The sequence below is a fragment of the Sceloporus occidentalis genome, unplaced genomic scaffold, assembly GCF_023333645.1.
Source record: "Sceloporus occidentalis isolate IW3139 unplaced genomic scaffold, rSceOcc1.0.p SCAF_164, whole genome shotgun sequence".
Classification (NCBI taxonomy): Eukaryota; Metazoa; Chordata; class Lepidosauria; order Squamata; family Phrynosomatidae; genus Sceloporus; species Sceloporus occidentalis.
Window position 1 is genome coordinate 259,276 of NW_028317144.1, and position 22,711 is coordinate 281,986.

Genomic DNA, 22,711 nt, shown 5'->3' on the forward strand with positions numbered 1-22,711 from the left:
CAATCGGTAGTACAGACATGTACAAAGTGTGGTACCCAATAGGCTCTCCTGAGGCCTCTGAGACCCCTGCAGGCTGATCACAGGTACTGCAATCAACATTGTAGGGAAATTGAGCCTTCCTTACTGATCCCTCTCTGGCATAAGATGCAGTGGGGATGAAAATAGGAATAAAGAGGTTTTAAAAAAATCAGTGGCACCTAATTTCTAAAGTTGTAAAAATGTTTTTTAATTTGTTTTTTTAAGTACACCATACAGACAAAAGTATTTGGACACCTGACCATTACACCAACAGGGACTTTTATGACACTGCATTCTCAATACATAGAGATTAATATGTAGTTGCTCCCCCTTTGTAGCTATTACAGCTTCCACTCTTCTGGGAAGGCTTTCCACGGTATTTTGGAGTGTTTTTGTTGGAATTTCTGGCCATTCTTCCAGTACAGCATTTGTGAGGTCAGGCACTTATGTTGGATGAGAATCCTGACTCGCAATCTCCATCCCAGTTCAACCTAAAGGTGTTTTGTGGGATTAAGGTTGGGGCTCTGCGCGGCCAGTCAAGTGTCCCAATACTTTTGTCTATATAGTTTATGATTCATACTAAATGACAGACTATACAAAAAGGTAGCGTAAAGATCTATCGGTCATTGAACCAACAATGTGTAATTGGAATGAATATACTAAACATTGAAAAGGGGGGATCATTGCTGAACAAAAATATGGTAAAAATGGCAACATAAGATGTCACTAAGGCGAGTAAAACCATTGGTCACAAAGGGGTTAACTACAATTTTCCCCCAGGCCGCTGGAGGCTGGAAGCCTGCTGGCCTTCAGGATGCAAAGCAAGCCTGACCAATGTCCTAGTTTTCATTTTTCAAGTGAAACACTGTGTTTATGCAGTCTTAGCCACTCATACATTTATTCAATTTCTCTAGATTATAGAAAGCATATATATAATTGACATCCATAGACTAAAGGCAGATGTCAGACTTTTACAGTGATGTCTCTAATGTGTTTCCTTGTTATGCTTTAATTATACTTGGACTGCTACTTTGTAGGAAGGGATCTTTACTCTAGTAACAATTTCCTGCACATATTTTAAATGGTGTGAAAGTACTTGCAGCACAAAAGAAGGAACTTAAAGGAAGTGCCCTCCTGACCCGTTATTATCCCAAAATAGGTTTTATGTGAAATGGAGATGTATTTGTTTACAAGCAAGGAATAACTACTGTACAGTACCGATGAGTTGTGCACATACAAGACATTGTCCCTGGTTTATTAAGCATGCCGGTTACTGTGGAGTTTAAAGTCGTGGTACGGAAATCCAAAGAGACCTTTTAGGATCTTACAACTCTGAATATGACATCATGGACTATTGAGGATGGATTGGTGATTTCACAGCTTGGTGAAACTATTTGGATGTATTCATGTTTGCAGAAGCTAACCAAACATGCCTTCATGACACGAGTCGGATAAAATGCAGAACTATGCTGCAGTGAACAAAAGATTTAAGTCTTTTACCTCCGCTTCTATATATGACTAGCTATCCATGGGATGAAATTATGCAATGTTCATCTTTATAGATTGTCTTTATTTGCCTTACAGATTTCCAGCAGCCATCATCCTGCTGAATTTCAACTGAGCTACAGTCATGGAAACTTGCACAAGAAACCAGGGGTGCCAAAGGAAGCCTAAGTTCTCAGTTAAAAAAGAGGTAAGCTCCTTCCTTGGAATACTTGGTTTCTGCTTAGCACGTAGAAGTTAATAGAAGTTCGCTTCAAATTCTCTTTTTAAGGGTTAAATTGCTAACCTTAGTTTTGGGTTTAATGTTTATGATTTTGTTGGGGAAGACTGGTCAGCACTGAGAGTATCTGGTTATTATCATATAATATATTTTTTTCTGATAAACAAGCACAAGGTTAGGACTTTTGCCAGCTAAACAATGCCTTTTAATGCAGTCTGGAAGCTTTGCTGACCTCCATAGCGTAAATAGGTCAGTTGGGGAGATCAAAGATCCCTCTTGTAACCTGCCTGTTGTGCAGCGGGACACCGGAGAGCTTGATTGCCCAACTTGATGCCCCCGATTTTTTTTTGTAGCAGGGTGCTGCTGTCCATGGCCTGGTCGGTGTAATCAGAATTTTCTCAGGGCTTTACGTCTGCTTTCAATTTGTTTAACATAATGCAAAAGTCAACCACTTCTTCTACCGTAAGCAGATGTGTTGTCCACGTGTGTGTAGATGATGGGATAACTGCAGTCTCGAAGCGATCACAGGGTAGTTTTAGGCTCACGTGTAAATTGGGTTTTCCTAAGCGAGGGTAAGCCCAGAATGTGAATCAGCTTGAGCTAAGTGTGTTATTTGTGTTGTGGACACTTTCTTTATCTAACCAGCAAAATCCCAGTGTGACATTTAAATTGCTCAGCAGTGATGGAATTGATGCTCTTGTGTTACTTGGCAGATGTGGTTTATAAATATCCACTATTTTTGAGCAGGCAATAGCAGCCCCATTATTCTTTTTCTATCATAGTGTTACAGAATGAAATCATGCTTCCGTTACAAATCACTAGATGTTTGGTTTAATGCAGGACAGTTAAAGGACAGGTATCTTATTATTTATTTTTTGCACGCGGGGTTGCTGAGTTTTACAATGTGGAAATGCTGGCTGACCAACCCAACAATAGCCAAGAGCTCTGGTCCTTAAAGAGGATCTCCCTTATAACTTGTTTGCCTACTAGCATCATATTAAAAATAAGTTTTCAAAGATATTGTGCTGTTTTATTTTTTTTAAACCGCTGTCGCAGAACATGATGTGTACAGAAAACTGTGTATTTGCCATTTGTATCTGTGGTAAAAAAAAAAAAAATTATACCGGTTCAGTCTTAATCATCCAGTTGGATACTTAAACTCATGAGTCTATGTAGGAACAAAGTTATCATATGACTCCTTTATGGTTGCCTTTAGGTCTGTGTATATTTTTTATTTGAACAAAATGAGACAAAAGCAGGTTTATGTGGACGCTAACCTAGATTACTGTATACAGCTCTGTATTTAATGCTCAATGTGATTTTTTCCGTGTGACTCCCCCGCCTTTAAGCTTGGGGCTTTTTGCATGCACCTCTTTGAAGATAAGAATGTAGTGGTCCAATGTGTATCAATTTCCTCATGTTATTACTAAATTTCCCTTATCTAACGCTGGGACGTTTCATCTTTTCCTAGATGCCATAAATGCCAAGTCCTTGATATGTTTTTATATATATATATAGTATGTCGCCCCTATATGTGCCAGGAAGCAGCATGTGGGTTATTGTACGGAAAAAAAATGCGTTCAAGGTGGGGATTTCTCAAATGATCATATCTGCGTAATTTTGATTAAGTGATCTTGGGTATACTGGTTTGTTATTGAGGAAGTGCAGAATTGCTTGTGGGTTCTTAATATAGAGCGTTTTTCTTTTTCCTCTGCAGGATATCAGCGACACATTGGTAAATTCTGTAAAAATGTTACTACAAAGCAGGAAGGATCTGTGCAGCATCACCGAGGCACTGAAGGGGGGAAAGAAAGGAAGTTTTATTGAGGTTAGTTATGTTGTCATTTAATACAACACTTGAAAATCATCTGGCTTCACATTAAAAGTAATGCAATTTATTCCATTGCCAGGGGGAGTTAGCTTACATACCAAGCAGCCAACGAAGGAAAGCTTTCCATTAAAATATCATTAGTTAGGATCACTTCAACAAGAAATGAAAGTTGGCCAGTGCTTATAAAACCACACAGCTTATCACTAAAATGGACAGTTGGGGAAAGCCTATGTAAGAAGCACATGATCCAATCACGATGCAATTGTGTCCAAAGTATCTGGGTACATTGTACGTTGGGGGTGGCAAAGGCTGGCCCTTGTGGTCAAATCCAACAGCTACTGTAGGTGAAATTGCTGAAAATGTTAATGCTGGTTCTGATAGAAAGGTTGTATATGGGGCTGTGTAGCTGAACACTGTCCACTGCTGAAAGCACCTACAATGGACACTTGAGCATAAGAACTGGAACACGGAGCAATGGAAGAAGGTGATCTGGTCTGATGAATCATGTTTTCTTGTACATCACATGGATGGCAGGGTGCATGTGCATCGCTTACCTGGTGAACACATGGCACCAGGATGCATCCACTCCACTAGACCTCTGAAGGTGTGCTGTGGTATCTGGGACCAAGACATTAGCATCAGATCCTTCTTGGTCCCAGATACCACAGCACACCTTCAGAGGTCTAGTGGAGTCCATGCCTCGACGGGTCAGGGCTGTTTTGGCGGCAAAAAGGGGACTTACACAATATTAGGCAGGTGGTCATAATGTTGTGGCTGATTGGTGTAAATCTATGTAATCTATTCATTTTTTATTTAATAATCATTGCCATGTAAGATGTCCTACTAATAATTACATCTATGCATTGCTTAACGTCCACAATACATTCTATGAAATACATCCGTAAATAAGTCAACTACCCCCAATCAGGATTTCTGAACTCTATTACAACCTTGTGTGAGCACGGATGTAGAACGTTGCCCAAACAGACATTATACAGTGCATAAATAATTGTTTATGCTGCTTTTTCTGTCTGTGTCCTAGTGAAAATAAAACTAATAAAGAGTTTGATTTTTTTTTTTTTTTTTTTTTAATTCAGAAATGAAATTGGAAGCAATATTTTCAATGGGGGAGGTCCATGCCACCTTCTGTGGTGCCCTTTCACTTACAGCAGCAGCAGCTAGGGTTTAGGATGAGGTCCAGGCTAAATATTGCATTGCAGGGCCACCAGCAGCAGCTGCACAATACCAATGGATAGACACATCCAGCAGCATGCTATATTGATGTATTGATCCCTCAGCACAGAAAATGATAAAGCCACAGGGGAAGATGATAAAGCTGCAGAATCAGTAGGGCACTGGGCATATGGACACATCCAGCCACATAGTATGATTTCTCCAAAAATTAGGCAATTGATATGAATTAATCCCCCAGAGTAAGGAAGATGATAGAGCAGCTGCTGCAGCTGGTCCCAGTAACTTAGGCAGTCAACAGTAAAAGGCAGTGGCAATTGATGAAGGTAGGCTTTGACTATTTCTGAATCAAGGACTTCTGCCCAAATGGCTGTTTCTCTGGGGGATCTAGGAATTGGACACCTGTGTTTCTCCTTCGCAGAGCTTGCCTCTCCAAGTTTTATTTTTTAATTTTTTAATGGTCAACTTGCTCTGTACCCTTTCGTCACAGAGAGTGGTCAGCATGTACTCTTGTGGTGTCCATGATGGCTTGCTTTAGAACCGGAACTACCTGCCCCATTGATGTCCATTTCCCTCTGCCCAATGGGCTGGACAACCCAATGTTCTGCTGCTCTAGGATCCATTCCATGATGTCCAGGATGGAGTTCCAGCTGGTGACAACATCCTGACATAGACAGTGCTAGGCTAGACCTGCCTGCCTGCTCCTCCCTCAGCTGCTGTCGTGTGGTGACACCTGTTGGTTCATACCAGAATTGGTGACATGTCCTACCAACTTAACCCCACACAATTCTCTTCGACAAAACTTGTACTTTGCAGTGCACCTGTCTACAACACTCTTAAAATAATCTCACACTTTACTGCAGCAGTGATTGCACAAATAGGGGAACCAGTGGCACAAGCACACTGATGCCACTACAGGAGCAACACATCAAACAGATAAATGATCAGTTGTGATCAGTAGGACCGCTTGGACATACATCATGTGCACAACCCCCTAATTTTGCCTGCCTAACTATTCATAATAATTATTACTCGTTTATTTTTTTGCTCAACAAAAATGTGAGGCTTTGCTGGTAGTGTACTGCGGAAACAACCTAGGGACAGTATGTGAAGAAATGCCGGCCTGCCTAATATGCGAACACTATTTTCTTATTCATTTATTTTGTTCTCGCCAAAAATATCAGACTTTGCTGGTAGTGTAAGGATATTAGTGGAATAAAACCCAGGAATCGTATATGGAGAAGTGGCTTCTAATTTTGAAATTAAATGTAAAAAAAATGAAAAAACTCCTGCTGTAGTCCCAGTAGGACAGGAAAATGAACTATTATTATTATACTAGTAATTATACAGCATCTACAATCCACCCCACACCAGTAAATGTTCAGCACTAGTAGTACATACACTTACACTGTTTGCAGTAAGGGAGTCTAACACTGCCACTGACTGTGTGATACTTCTGTCATGTATTTCTGTCTGCTACTGAGTTAAAATAGCATCGCAAGCTTACTGTATATTTGTACCTGCTCCCCTTGTAAATGCCGATTGGCCAGAGTACAAAAAGGAAAAAAAAACCCGCATTGTTCTGGCTACTTCTATCTATCAACGACGAATACTGTACACCCCTAGACACAGTCCCTTCCTACTTTCTCCGCCAAAACAGGTTGTGATCTCCCTAGTTTTCAAAGATTTGTACCAATTCACGAATTAGGCAAAAGTTGCACAAAGTCTAATGCATAGCTTATACGCTATATTTCAACGGTTCAGTTATGCAGGGGTGCGTGCCGATCCCTTCATAGCCTTCTAATTCTGAGATGCTGCTTAAAGTTATCTATTAAGGTAATCAACTATATAAGAAACCATAGCCTTTATATAGCAAAATAGCAATTTAAAAAAAGGTGTGTTTACTGTAATTATTCATTTTTGTATTGGTGATACTTACATTATCATGGGGCAATTTATTCATTCTTGCAGGAGAAGCATCCCCAGGGTTGGACACGTTCCAACTGTTCTTCAAACTTCTTCTAATGAAACTAGTTACAACATGATTTTTAATGGACATAATACTTTGGAACCATGATCCAACGTCTCCATGTTGATGTTCCAGCAGTCATGTGATGTGTATGTTGTACTCCATCATTGTATAAACAGCATGTATGTATCACTATCTTTACAGGTTACATTTGTTGGGCTTCCCACGGGTTCAGGAGCAGCACATATTCAGGTATGTACGTTGGACCTGTTGTTGAATGTAACACTTTAACGCATATTGATGCTTAATCCCTTACATTTTTGTGTGGTCCATTCTGCAAATGCATGGGGAGATTTTGCACAATACCCCCAAATACATTAAGCTTTCCCTACCCCCAGCTAAGTGATCTATAGGAGATGTCTCCAGCAGATGTACGCATCTCCAGTTCAGACCCTAGTGTGCATGTGAAGAATGTCTTCTCCTTGCTTTTAAGGGGAGCACTTTCTTACCAGCGAGTGACTGTTTCAGGCAGTCACTCAGTGGCAGGAATAGTTGGAGCATGAGGAAGGAGGGCACCTGAGACACAGGGATATGAGACTCCCTTTACGCTAGACATACAAAAATATGTTATCTGCTTTTTATCTTCATTGGTACCCCTAGTCTACAAGCCTGACTCTTCAGATAATTCATCTCCATCCTGTAACCATTGCTATTTCACTGTTTATGTATATTTTGAGAGGATAAACCTCCATTTGTCAAAAGCAAGTATTGCAAAGGGAGGTTTATACTCTAGAGAGCTCATACTTAAATAGAATGCTAGTCCAATAAAAAGGTATTATTTTATATACCAATTATTATGTTTTTTACATTTACACTACTGGACTAAGACAGTTATTTCAAGCTGTATATTCCAATAAATAGCTAATTGAATATTTGTCTGCTCTTTTTGTAGAGTTTAGGTGCCTTTCATGTGGATATACCTGAATTGATTCGGTCACTCCATCTCTGTAACCTCAGCGATAATGAAGTTATTTTGCTAAAAGAGGCAATAGCAACTACTAAATCACATGGGCCGCAGGTAAGAATAAGCAGTGTTTCCCAAAAACCATAAAATATTGTTAACAGTGTTAATATTTGTTTGTCTATCTAGTTTGGCATTATAGTGTTGTCTTGAGCCAAAGTACATATTTCTTATTTGGTCGATATACAAAAAGATGCAGTGTCATATAGGGTTTAGGTGCCTTTCTTCTCAAATATATATAACATGAATAGGAAGCAACACTTCTAGAGGGGATTAACACAATGGGGTTATTCACAAATTACATGGACCCATGGACTTTTAGTTGAGCCTAGATCAAATAAATTAAGAATGTGAACAGGCTTTTATTACAAAAGTTTATTGAATGCCTTAAAACCCCATTTAAGCCATTTCACATTCCCAAGGTTTTCAGTCCAGTGTTTAATTTAAATTGCCCTAGTATGTTCAACCACTGAGAAATGTTAGTCAAACAGTATTCTAAATGCATGGTGATTAAATCCTTGGCTTCACTCGTATGCATTTGTGTATATGAATGAATGTTTTTATATATCAAGTTGTTGGATTTGCAAGTGAATGATCTTTACAGTTATGTGTTGTGTGTGTCTGACAGTCTGGTTTGCATAGTGATATGACGGCTGGTTGCACATCTCTTCCTGTTGTATGAGGTCTCAGTGAGAGATCTTATAGCAGATAAAAGTATGTTCCTGAGCAGAAGATTTGGAGCCTGGCTGTTTGTATGATAAGACAAGTCATTCTACAAAAAACATCAGTGTTTGCAAGTCCTTAACTATGTCCCTGAGTAGTTCTATTAAGTTGTTGTAGGTAAGGACCAGAGAAAAACTTCTCCATACATTACATGTTAGATTGCTTCTTAGTTTCTTTAAGGTCTGTTTTATTGAACTATTTCCCTACAGAATGTTTTTTTTTTCTGTATAAAGGATTTATGGGGAAATGATAGATGTGTTTGATCTCCTTATCAGAACAAATGCATGATATCCGATGGCCTTACTTATGTCTGGGGGGAGTTGTATCAGAGAAAAAAGGGTCTGTAGGTTTTTTTTTATACGTGCGGTAGTAATTTTAGCATGTTATTTTCCAGTAGCATCTTTTTAGAATACAGTACAGGCACACAATATGTATATTTAGATACTTTATTGGCATGTAGTATTTGGTATCACCTCCATTTTGAACATCTCATTCCAAAATCATGCTATCACAGCACCCGTTCTTCTAGGAAGGTTCTCATGAGATTCTGGGGGGATTAGGCCTGGCCTGCAGTTGGCATTCCGGTTTATCCCACAGGTGTGAAATGTTGTTGAGGTCCAGGTGCCATGCAGGCTTGTCTGTTTTTTCTGCACTGATCTCGGCATACATTTTCTATATGGACATCACTTTCTTCACCTTTGTATTAAATGACAAGAAAACACCCAAACTCTTTTCTGCCAGACCTAACCTTTGTGGCCACGGGAGACCGTTATAATGTCCTTCCTCGAACCTATAGACCTGACACCCTCCATCCATGAGCAAGCCTACTACTAGACCTTCTTCATGTAAACATGGCCACATGACACTATTTTCAGCTATGCAGCATGTCAGGTAGTTTTTTCTGAGCATATCTGCCCAACCCAGAGTCATCAATCCAATCCCAGGTGGTGAAGGATGATTAATCAGTCTAGATGTCCAATGCCTTTACTCCAAGTCATTGCACATTGTGATCTCAGGCCTGTGTGTGGATGCTTCTTCTGGTGCTGAGGAGGTAATAGGGGTAGTGAAAGTTCCTACCAGGGAAAAGCATTTTTTCATGCTGTGCACTTCAGCACACAATTTTATTCTGTGAGCGGCTAACACGGCTTTTTTGTTAGTTTTCTAACATTTGAGGGGGGGGGGCGTTCCTTCCTGTTAGCTGCATTGCATTGTAGACAGGACTTACAAGCCATTCACAGGCATGTCGTCCGTTCAGTGTAGAACATTAAGTTAATGAGTGCTCACCAAAATAAGTTATGTCCCCAAACAACATCGCACAGGCTGGTCTACAAGCTTGAGGGATGAACAGCTAATAATGAATTGAGAATTAGACCCATACATTTTTATATAGAAAATGTTTACATTGTTTGAAATGTTACTTTTTCCCATTCTGTTATTTTTTTTTCTATCCAGATTGTCTTTCCTGGAGCTGTGTGTATGATGACGTCAGCTTCCATCCCCAATTTTAGAAGGGATGCCTTATTTGTCCTGCTGAGCAAATATTCAGTTGGAATTCGCTACACAGTGGAACAGGATTGCTTGAACAGGCTGAACAGAAGCACCTCAAATAATGAAGATGATGATACAAATCAATCTGTATCTTCCATCGAAGATGATTTTGTAACTGCTTTAGAACATTTGGATGATGAAGAGCCATTAAGTACAAATGAAAAGCATGGTACTGTACTGTTTCTTTTTATTATTTCTTAATAGAAATGGTTACATTTCAATACACTGTGCAGTGTATTTAATATAATAAAATAATCTTAAAATGAGAACATTTTCAATAATGCTCACAATTTGCCGCTGGTAATAATTAAAGGAAAGAGAGGACATACAGTCCGCCATAAAGCACCTGATACACTGTACAGTCCATTCTCCTAAGGACCATTTTTAGGAAGAGGAGCCTTTTTATTTTAGGTTTTTGCCAGCTGTCTAATTTTTGTCATTGGCTAAAACCTCTCTGTATGAACACACATTTATTTGTTTTGCAGAATCCCTACGAGCTCTATATTAAAGAAACATTTCATTTGGCCAACAGCCTGGTAGTGAGAGACAAAACACTGTTGCCCATTGACCTCTGAGAAACAGAATGCCACAATCATAAACCAAAACATGGCAACAAAGAATAAAATAAAATGACCCTTGTTCAAATGTCTGCATACCCTTAGTTCTGCAGGGTAACTGTGTATTACCCCCTTTAGCATCAATGACAGTGTGCAGTCTTTTGTAATAGTTGTCTTTGAGGCCCCAAATTCTTGCAGGTGGTATCGCTACCTCCGTATCATGCAAAGTCTTTGATCGTCATGAACCACATGTTTAAGATCTCTCCAGAGTGGCTTGATGACGTTAAGGTCAGGATACTGTGATAGCCACTCCAGAACCATCACCATTTTCTGCTGTAACCACTGGAGGATCAACTTGGTGTTGTGCTTAGGGTCATTGTCACCATCAACATGGAGGTGAAAACATTATGCTTTGGAGGTGTTTTTCTGCTAAGGGGACAGGACAACTTCACCGCATCAAAGGAACGATGGATGGGGCCATGAGCCATCGAAACTTGGGTGAGAACCTCATTCCCTCAGCCAGGCCATTGAAAATGGGTTGTGGGTATTCCAGCATGACAATGACCCAAAACACACGGCCAAGGCAACATAGGAGTGGCTCAAGAAGAAGCATGTTAAGGTCCTGGAGTGGCTTATCCAGTCTCCAGACCTTAATCCCATAGAAAATCTGTGGAGGGAGCTGAAGGTTTGAGTTGCACAACATCAGCCTCAAAACCTTAATGGCTTGGAGAGGATCTGCAAAGAGCAGTGGGACAAAATCCCTCCTGGTGGCTAACTACAATAAACGTCTTAACTCTGTGATTGCCATCAAGGGTTTTTCCACCAAGTGATATTTTGCAAAGAGGTCAAATACTTATTTCACTGAGTAAAATGCAAATCAATTTATAATTTATTTGAAATGCTGGATTTTTTGTTTATATATATTCAAAATCAGTGCCAACATTTCACAATTTCTGGAAGTGTATGCAAACTTTTGAGTATAACTGTATACATAAGTATTCATGCTCACACAGACTTATACATAGACATCCATGCTCACACACTTATTACACAGCGTGATCCATTAGTGGAAATTTTTTTTTTTATTCTTTCCCCAGGATCAGAAATAATGAAAAATCAGCGGGATGCTGCTTCCCAGACACAGCCTGCCCATTGTCTAGATATAAGTGGTTCAAAAATCATATTTAGTTCAGTGCGTCGTAGGTCTTCTATAAAATCTTCAACATTAATGAGTTTTATGGGACCACCAGAACTGTCATCCTCACTTAAGAACTCTGTTACAATCTCAATACATGATTCCTGGAAACCAAAAACATTTACTAGTCAAGACAAAAAAATACTGTCTCCTTCTCCTGCAGACTCATCAGAATCTGAGTGTTCTAGTCCAAGTCCAATTATCTTCTTAGATGAGGAGGGATATCAGAAAAGCATGAAAGCAAAACTAAACCTTCCAAAGATTCCGGTTGGTAAAGATGGCATTGAAGACTCAGATTCAGAACTTAGTGAATTTTTTGATAGTTTTGATCGTTTTGATGAACCAGAGATATTTTCAGAAACTGGCTATGAGTCCAACCAGAAACCTATACTGGCCAGCCCACCCAAAAAGAGAAAATGTGCGCGTGAACCACTAGGTACTGGTTCTATGAATCCCCAGAGGTTCATGTTTAATCGTCCAACGCTTTCTGCCAGTGTAAAAAAGCCAACCCCTCGTAAACCAGAATCTCCCTACAGTAGTATTTGTGATTTACCAGATTCCCCTCGTCCTGTTAGGACCTCCATGGAAGACACTGGCACTTTATTTAGTCCTATCAGGTCATCTGCATTTAGCCCCCTTGGTATTGTCACATCCATGGAGTTAGGTAAAGACAAATCATGCTCTGCTTATAGTGACTATGCAAACCGTGTATGTGTTGAAATGTTTGATTCAGTCCTCAACCCTGAGCCACCCCTTAATCTTGGTGTATCAAAAAAAGCTCAAGTGAAAGCTCAAAAGATCAAACGAAAGTCCCATACCAAGGATTCAGAACGAAAGCAGAAGTCCAAGCAAAAGCCTGCAAAAGGTGGCATTCAGAAATTTGCTACTGAACTGGTTGAAAGAAGTTTTGGTAGCGCATTTAAAGATCTACAAAAGGGTGTCACATCTTGCACTAGCGCAATTTGCCATTTAGCAGCTCGACTAACTTCCTATGTGTTCCAAATGGCTTTTTATGAAATAGGAAGAAGACAAGCATTTTCAATAAAGGAACGAGCTATTAATGGGCTAGCGAACCTGATGGTGAGTGAAGTGATTTCGAGTGCTCTAAAAGAGCTCCACTGTATAAAGAAACAGATGGTTGCCAATGCTGTCACACGCTTTGCTGCAGACCTTGCTGAGGAGCTTGTATTTGAAGGGATTATGGAAGTATGTCAGTTTTCACATCCACCAACTCCAACTGTTGCACATTCACAGTCTTTTCATTATGAAGATGTAGTAGTGCGATCCTATGCTAAAGATTTATCAGAATCTGTAATTCAGGAAGCTTTCATTGAGTTATCTCAAGTGAATGTGGCATTTACCTCTCAAGCAGCTATCAGTGTTTCAGTGGACAACCTGAAATATGTAAGTTCTGAAGATTTGATGCGTTCAGCGCAAACACCGGTAACTTTTCCCAACCTCCCTGATAGTACTCAAGGGCCATTGACTACAGAGAATGAGACAAAACAAGATTATACTGTCAAGTATGCCTTGTATTTTACATCTGGCCTTGTAAGTTCTGTCCCAGTGCCTGTTGCTGCCAAAGCTCTAAGTCAGCCACAGATATCAAATGATTTTTTTAGTGTTAGTGAAAATACGGACATTTCGGGTAGTGATGGCGTATGTGTAAATAATGTAGAGTCATCAGATAAAACTATGCTGCCAGCTTCTAAATATGTTGTTAATAATAGCCAACAAGACGTGAAATTTACGCATAAAGGTGGAGATTCTGTAGGAATAAAAGCATTCTCCACAACCATGGTGGATATGATTGTTAATGAGGCATATAACACTATAACTCCTTCAAAAGTAACAAAAAATGTTGAAGATTATGCTGAATTGTTATCTAAAAAAGTTTTTGAAATACCATCTCAACAACATTTATTCAACAGCGAGGAGTCAAAAAACAGTTTTGCGGATGACATGGCCAAGTGTATATTGGGATACTCTGCTACTGCAAACGCACAGTCAAGTAGATTGAAAACCGCTAGTAATTTGATTTTGATTGATCCCAGGTCTGGTTTCACTCAGGACACTGAGAGGTTGAGATATTCTCCAGTATCTACAGAGGAAGGACTAATGACTTTTATGTGCTCTACACCCTCTGAATACACCCCAGATTATCCCATTTTGGGTGCAGATGATAAATATACCTCAAGCGCTACTTGTTCTTTAAACCAAATAAATTCAGAAGAAATTGGTTCCAAAAGAAACATACAAAATAGCGATATATCCGCATTATCAGCGTTTGGTCTACAGAGCTGTTTTTCACATATCAATACCCTTTCATCTGTCATATGTAGTTGTGGTGATGACACCTTGAAAGATGATAAAAGATGTCAAAAAGACTCTAATATCACAGTATTTCCTGGTACACCGCCACCAACCCCCCTTTCTTCATATAATATAAGCCCTGAGAGGAGCATGAAGAAGCTTAGTAAGAAAATTAAAGGGCACCTGGCAAAAGAGTTTTATCCAGCAACCCCACCCTCTACACCCCACCTATCTGCCTTTGAGCACGATTGTTCAAAGAAAGACGATTTCATGTTGAGATTGATGAGGTCACTGTCTGAAGAAGTTGAAAGTGTCAGCAGTGATGAAAGTTCTGAGGACCTTACGGAAGAGTTTGCTGTTTCTGAAGAAACCTGTCAGTACGCAGACTACCTGTCTACTAATATCATATCTGTGGCCACTGAAATGGCTGCTTATTCTTTAGATGATGAAAATGACCAAGGGGCTGCTTTTAGGAACAGGTCGTTGTTAAGTGTCCTGAGTGATAAGTGGGGATACCCAGCTTACATGAGAAATATTTCAGAGGAAACCTTACATACCCTGTGTAGCTACGCAGGTAGTGTTGCGGGTGAAGTTCTTGATCATGCCAAGAAAGTGGTGGGCAAGAAGCAAAAAACAACGAAGAGGAAAATGAATTATGGTACAGATTGCAATAATTCAAAAAAGCAGGTCAAGGATTGTAGACAAATAGAAAGAGGCTACTATAGTATGCATTTTAAGGCCTCTGACTTTTCCACTCTCTCTTTGCCTCAAAGTAATGAACTTGCTGGTTTGACTTCTAAATACCCAAGCTGCGAAAGTGTGACAGAGGAGTATGCCGATCATATTATACGTGTGCTTAAAATGGAAGGTGGGAACAGTGAGTTGATCATGGACCAATATGCAAGCAGATTAGCTTATAGAGCTATAAAGGGCGGTCTGCAGCAAGCTTCGAAATCTATTAAACTGCAGTGTAACAGAAGAAAACATTCTAAGGTGAACTCTGATGCAAGTACCACACAGAATATACTAACCCTTCTCAGCAGGGACCACCATCAAGTCAAAGACAAGTTGCATACAAGTAGCATTGTTCGTCATTCTCACAGTGAGGAGCCCACATTACATGGGAAAGTTATACGAAAACCAGAATTTACGGGCCTGATGCAGTTTGCAGAATCTCTTGCACACACCATAACTTGTGATGTAAGGAGAAAGTTAAAAATGACAGCTGCCTCTCTTCCCAAATCATTGACTGATTCCTGTCTCTATACAAAGTCAAAAGTGAACAATGTGTCATCCGGAGATTTAGTCAAAACCCCATTTCCCAAGACTCTTCTTCCTTACCTTCATAAACACAAGCTGTACCACAGCACAGGTAGTCTAAACGAAAATGGTTTAAGTGAAGGCATCATTCAGGCTATTGAAAAGTACGCGTGCAGAATTGTCGAGAACACCTTAGAGTTTAGCTTGGAAGCAGCAAAACGTCAAGCAATGGAGAATCGGAAAATAACCGATAAAGACGCTTGTTCAGGAAAGCTTGTACATTCATATGGTGCTTCTTGTAGACTTTGCAGTGTTACAGAACAGCCAGGGAATCCAACATCCTCGTGTCACTTCCTGCTAGGACATGACGTCTCACGTAAAATCAAACAGAGTTCAAAATCCAGGCATAATGCTTGCCAAAAGTCAAAACTACTCCATCTTAATATACCCAAAATTCATATTGATCTCGATAAGAGAGCTATATTCGCTGAGAAAATAGTTAGTGCCGCTCTTGAGAAAGCAGAGCGGGAACTGAGCAACACAAGTTTGGCAGCTGACAGCGGAATTGGCCAAGATGGGATGAGCTTTGCAGACAGCATTACCACAGACATAATAATGGCCGCCATGAAGAATATCGGCCACATAGTTAATGTAAGGTAAGAGACCAAAATCTTTGTGAGTGTTGGGTATGTGTGGAAAGTTAATGCATTTTACTTAGGCTTACCTAGAAAAAAAAAAGGAACATTGCATACAGTAAGCTTTTGGAACCTGATATATTTTCTTCAGATAAAAATAGAATTGTCATCTCAAGAAGACACCTCAGAGACAACATCCATGTGAAGTAGAGATCTCTGTCGTCCTGAAAGCTTATGCAACTCTGACTAAAAACTCAATTTTCTCTTGGCCCAGCTAGGCCATATACATTGTCATTGTAAAAGTAATACAAATTGCTTATGTTGCAATAACACTATTGAATGGTTAAGTCCTTTTTAATATGTTTTAATTAGCACTTTCTTTTACTGGCTCTTGTGCATAGATCATTACACTACATTTACCAATTTGGAGCGAACATCCTTTTTCTGGAAGATAGCTTATTTTACAAATGTTTAAAAACTCAAATTATTTGTTTTAAAAATCCTTAAATCTTCCTAACAATTGTGTGCAATACGTTAGTGTAACATTTATTTTGGCGACTGATATACTGTATGTATGCGGTTAAATGTTCTATTATTGGGCTGGCCTAGTGTCCTTATGTTCATTAACAGGGCGGATGTTCCTAATTCACTGTGATTGTCTCATTTAGTTCTGATGACAAAGATGGGTTTCAGTCTGCTGAATCGGTTACTAGTCAGAAGACCAGCACTAGTGTTGGTGAGGACAGCACTGGCAGTTGGTCCAATCTGAGCTTTGAAGATGAACACCAAGACGAGAGCAGCAGTTTCCTTCACCTCAGTGACAGGTATACTATGGACAAATGATCCTTTTTTAGAATTGATTACATTAAATATTTATGATTATAGGCTTCAGAAAAGCAACCATTTTACTTATGTTCTTAAATATTGAAATAACAACAGTCTATGCCAGGGGTGGGCAATTAATTTTCCCATGGGGCCACATGAGAAATTGGAATGGTTTTAGAGGGCCAGACCTCTACAAACTACAAACTCCGAAGCCTTGTCCATTTTGTTAACTTATGTGCTGTTTAATAAAGTTATTCAAGCCTACGTCATTGGTAGAGGTGCTTGAATAAGTAAGGCCTGAATAACTATTAGCACAGCACAGAAGTGAACAAAATGAACAAGGCTTCGGAGTGCATACCGTATTTTTCGCTCTATAAGACGCACCTGCTGATAAGACGCACCTAGATTTTAGAGGAGAAAAAAAAGGAAAAAATATTTTGAGCTAAAAAATGGGCTAAAATATTTATTACAATAACTGAATAAGCTATGAACACAGTAAGACACACGCAGTAAGACACAGTAAGACACACACAGACACAGTAAGACACACACAGACACAGTAAGACACACACAGACACAGTGAGACACACACAGACACAGTAAGACACACACAGACACAGTGAGACACACACAGACACAGTGAGACACACACAGACACAGTGAGACACACACAGACACAGTAAGATACACACAGACACAGTGAGACACACACAGACACAGTAAGACAGACACAGTGAGACACACACAGACACAGTAAGACACACACAGACACAGTGAGACACACACAGACACAGTAAGACACACACAGACACAGTAAGACACACACAGACACAGTGAGACACACACAGACACAGTAAGACACACACAGACACAGTGAGACACACACAGACACAGTAAGACACACAGACACAGTGAGACAGACACAGTGAGACACACACAGACACAGTAAGATACACACACACACAGTAAGACACACACACACAAACACAGTAAGACACACACACACAGTAAGACCTCCCTCCCTAACCCCCCTTCTCAGTATCTCCCCTCTAACTCCCTAACCCCCCCTTCTCAGTATCTCCCCTCTAACTCCCTAACCCCCCCTTCTCAGGATCTCCCCCCCCGCCCCGGTCACTTACCTTAAACTCCTGTGTTGGAAGCGTGAGGCGTTTGTCTCGGGTGCCGGCGCTTCACTGCTGATCGCCGGCGTCTGACGTCATATGCCGGCGCCCAGCGTAAAGCGCCGGCACCCGAGACAAACGCTTCCAACACAGGAGTTTAAGGTAAGTGACCGGGGCGGGGGGGGACACCGGACTCATTGGTGAGTCACCAGGACACTCTTTGCGGGCCGGTCCGAGCTATTCAGCGGGCCGGATGTGGCCCGCGGGCCGTGCTTTGCCCAGGTCTGGTCTATGCTCTGATATGGTAAATATGTGTATTGCCACATTTCTTTTTTTTTTTCGTTTTAAACTTACTGGGTGGTTGTGTTAATTTCCTCATAAGACTTGTGGAAATTAGGCATCTCTGTGTGAGCTCTGCAGCTCCTAGCATCCCCTGCTTCCTTTTGTGGGAGTACTTACTGGGAAAAACATGCGGTATAGTGAAGAGATATACATGGGCTTATTAGTTACTAGCATTTATCATATTCTGATAATGAGGTCATATTGGGCCCAAATTCAGCGGCCTGTCTCGATGTTGGAGAAAGCCTGGTTTGCAATTGAACTACCTGTTTAAACTCTAAAGGCTACATAGCAATCAAAAGGAAACAACCTCACCAATGTAATTTAGTGGAGTGCCAATATTTAGACACAGGACATACTTGGTGTAGTGTAAAGACTTGCATATGGACAATTTTGCCACATTACGTGGGTGTCAGAATTGCATGGGTTGCTTTTAACCCCCATGGGTTGCTTTTAACCCCTTAACGTCCATTGCCGGGTCAGGCACGTCATGCAAAACGGTCACTTAACTCAGAGATGTTGCTGAACACATATTGGGGTTTTGTTTGATAGTAACGTATACCAAGAGCTGTAAATCGATACCTGAAGCGCAATAGTTGTCAAAAAAATATATGATTTGATGGGGTAAATTGCGTTGGCCGGCTTCAAAGATACCCGAAATGGCACATGGGGGAAGAATTACCAGATTTGGAAAAAATGGTTTTGAAATAGCAAAACGCTACTTATTACTCCATAACGTGCAGAAAAAAAAGCAAAAAAACATAAAAACATTGGGTATTTCTAAACTTAGGACAAATAGTAGACTCTATTTAGAAGTTTTTTTTATTAGCTTTTTGGGATGAGTAAAAGATTTTTTGGGTAAAAGAAAATGTGGGGGGTTTTTTTTATTTTTCATCATATTTTTTTTTTTTTTTATGGGAAATTAGATAATATGATCAAAACTATGGTATCTGAAGAAAGCCCTTCTTGTCCTGAAACAAACAATATATAACATATGTGGGTTCACTAAATGAGTGAGTAGAAAATTCCATCTAAACACGAGCGCCGCAAAAGTGTTAAAACAGCTTCGGTCCCAATGGTACAAAAGGTAAAACACAGCCTGGTCCTTAAGGGGTTAAAACCCCTTTTGTTGTGTTCCTTTTCAATGTGATTACCACAGTGTCTATAATGTATGGGGCTTTTGTCAGCATATGTAAGAAGCATCAATTGAAGTAACCATTTTTATTACACCACTTGCAACATTATACCAAAGTTCAATGTTGAATGGACAGGTTTCTGACATGACTCCCCAATGAGTGAAATGTTTGTAATTTTTTAAAATCCTCTTCTTTTAACTACATTAACAAAAAAAAAGTGACTACTTGTAACCAGAGTATCCCAGTGATATCCCATAAGGTATGTACTACACACACCTAAATATATGTATGTTTTTATTAATATCTCCTGGTAGTAATTGTAACAGCAGTAGCTGGAGCAGCCTGGGATTGGAGGGAGACATGTATGAAGAGAATATATCCTTCCCACCATCAGACAGGTTGGTTTGGCTCCTGGGTCAAATGGTGTTTATGCATGCAAATACCTTTACTGTGCATGGAATCCAGCTTCTTATTTGTAAGTTATTTGGTGCACCTAGTAATATGCGTGCTCTAAATAGCATAATAGTAGGTTTTGATATTTTTCAACATGTGATTTATATTCCGTTTTCCTTCAATTAGTAACGTGTTTACTGCAGGTGTGGTCAATGAGTTGCATAGAGTTTTTAAGCTCAGTATTTCAGTATCTTCGTATTAAAATATTTTTTTTGTAATTCCTGCTAAAACCTACATATGTTTTCTTGCTTAAAATAGTGATGGTAATGAAGAAAAAGATGAAGGTCCCAAAGATCCTGCAGAAGGTATTGCATATTTGCAGAGCTTCACATTTGTTACACAAAAATAAGCAGGTTATGGCCTTACAGCACATCGGAAGTTTGTCCATTACAGACACTTTTTTTTTGTTTGCTCTGCAGACATCATCACGATGGCCCTGCAGTATCAGTTATTACATATTAATAACCGATCCCTTCTTTTCATCCCAGATGTGGGGCAACACTGCAAGTCTTTGCTGATCAGGAACATTGACACTGGCGTGTGTGCAGGGGAGTCTCAGCTAAGGATGGTGTTACAGTGGATTGTGGCTTCGGAGTCGGGCATCTCTGAGCTCTGCTTTCCAGAGGCTGCCAAAAAAGAGCTATTGGCTGTAAGTATTTTAACAGTCTTGATTTAATTATATGTTTGGAATATGCTAAAAAATGCAGAATTTTACATTCCATTCAAACTGCAATACAGTATTGGATATGGTAAAAACTGTACATTTTATCAAACATCAGAAACAATCTCAAGTCATATACAGGTGCACAGCTGTCCAATGGAACCAACCTGGCTCCATGCATCATCCCTGTAAATTTGAAATGCCTGTCATCCAGGCTTCTGTATGAATTGAACCCACTGAGTTATGCATTATGCATGGTTAATCTGCCTTTCACGCTGGAGAAACTTTTGTATACTATCACAGGTTTTGCAAAATTGTAGCTTTGCCCCCCAAATCCAGTAAATGCATCAAATTATAATGGTATACGGAAATGAGACCTTGTTACGCCATATTGGCATGCAATTCAGTTGCATTTACTCCTTTTTTTCTAGTGCAATTTGTATTAAATATATACATTCCCTTTCCACATTTTAGAAACATTTCAGGCATACAATGTGACTAAGTTTAAACAATGTATTACGTAAAACATTGTGTTTAATGAATGTGAGCCTCAGTGCATATTCTCACTTGACCTTGATTCTAGATGTGTTTGCCTTGAGCATATGTGCAGTGGCCCCATCTTGATATAGGATGTTGGAATATAAATACATTGAATCTAATTTTGACTGCTTGCCTTTTGCAAGCAAATTGTGAATCACTAATTTCTAAATGCAAAGAAAAATATTTTGGTTGGCTGAGGTGGAGCACAAGCTATAAAACCAATCTATATCCCACTGTAGGAAAATGCGTGTCATTAATTAAGTCTGTTGTCTGTTTCTATATCTGGTATTAGGGTGTGTTGGCAAACCTATTAACCTTTTTATTTTTAATACAAATTTCCTGTTTTCTGTGCATTTTTTTAAATAAAAACCACAAACCACAAGATTGTAGGGTTTTCTGGCTCATAATATTTATCTTGTCAAGAAAAAAAAAACCACCTTAATTCAGCATTCCTCGACAACAGTCCATGTTTTTTGGTAGTGTTTTTAAATGCCCTTTTGTTTTATTTGCAGCTTTCCAGAAGACTCAGAGACAAAGAGTGGAAAGTCTGCGATCTTCTGCAAGCCGTCCTCCAGTACTGTGAATGTGTGGAAAATGCCCCTACTCTTCACAAACCTTTGTTTGGTTGGCTTCTGGAAAATATATAATATGCACAATAAAAGGCACTTTAGAATACTGGAAACAAGAAGGAAGGGGCCCAGCTGTGAAGTTATAAATGTATATGCTATTAGTTATTTTAACTGGCAGTGTTTAAAAAATATACTGTAGCTTTGCGTCGTGGAAAATGTGTGTGCAAATATACGTATCCACTTGAATGCATATTTTTGTGATACGTACCAAGAATATATGTGTTCTTGGTGCTCAAGATCTACGAGCACTTGTTTTGTCAGCTTGGTGACTGTTTCAATGACATATCAGTATCCAGTATATTTACATAAAAAAAAAAAAATGATTTTATCATTTTGTAACTCACGATTTTCACAACATTCTTCAAATATCTCTACACTTTTCTTCTAAGGTAATTTATGTTATATACAGTAAATTTATTCCATTTGCTTGCCATTGTTGGCAAGGGTGTTTCACCGGTAAGTGTGGATTTCTGAGTAATAAGCAGATGTCATGTAGTTTCTTTTGTGACTGTTTCATATTGTCATCACAACAAACACAAGAAAATAGTAACTAAAATTAAAATGAGGTTAATTTGGTTTCTCTTCTAACCCTGATCTGTAAACTAGACAGCCTTACAATGAATATATCCTGTACCCTATGGATAAATGCCATGTCCATATATTTTTGTGTCTGCCTTTTGCACAAATGTACATATTAATAAAGCAGTTAATGTAAGTTGTTAATGACTCAAGTGTACATGTCCTATGGGTTGTAATGTTTTTATCATTTATTGTTTTGGCTTTTTACTTCCTGTAATGCATGTAATGTTGGCAAACCTTCCGCAGTGCTATTCATTTTAACCTAGTCATGCAACATTAGCAGAAACTCTTCACAACACAACATAACATTACTCTATTACTATGTACCACCATCTAATTTTGTTCTGCTATAGTCATAATCGATCTTCCCATTTTTCCGTTTCCGTTCTTTATATCTCAATTATATTGTTTTAGTGGATGAACACATCGCAAAGCCCAAAAGAC

General features: G+C 39.4%; 1 protein-coding gene across 1 annotated transcript; it reads left to right on the plus strand.

Moving 5' to 3' along the window:
• The first annotated feature begins 1,648 nt into the window (after window positions 1–1,648).
• LOC149279481 (A-kinase anchor protein 11-like) lies at window positions 1,649–21,706 on the plus strand. The gene is made up of 10 exons (XM_089501121.1): window positions 1,649–1,711; window positions 3,459–3,578; window positions 6,937–6,984; window positions 7,685–7,810; window positions 9,929–10,193; window positions 11,679–16,005; window positions 16,653–16,808; window positions 20,117–20,163; window positions 20,347–20,507; window positions 21,572–21,706. Exons 1-10 carry the CDS (start codon window positions 1,649–1,651, stop codon window positions 21,704–21,706), a joined length of 5,448 nt encoding a protein of 1,815 aa, XP_089357247.1.
• Window positions 21,707–22,711: the final 1,005 nt, after the last annotated feature.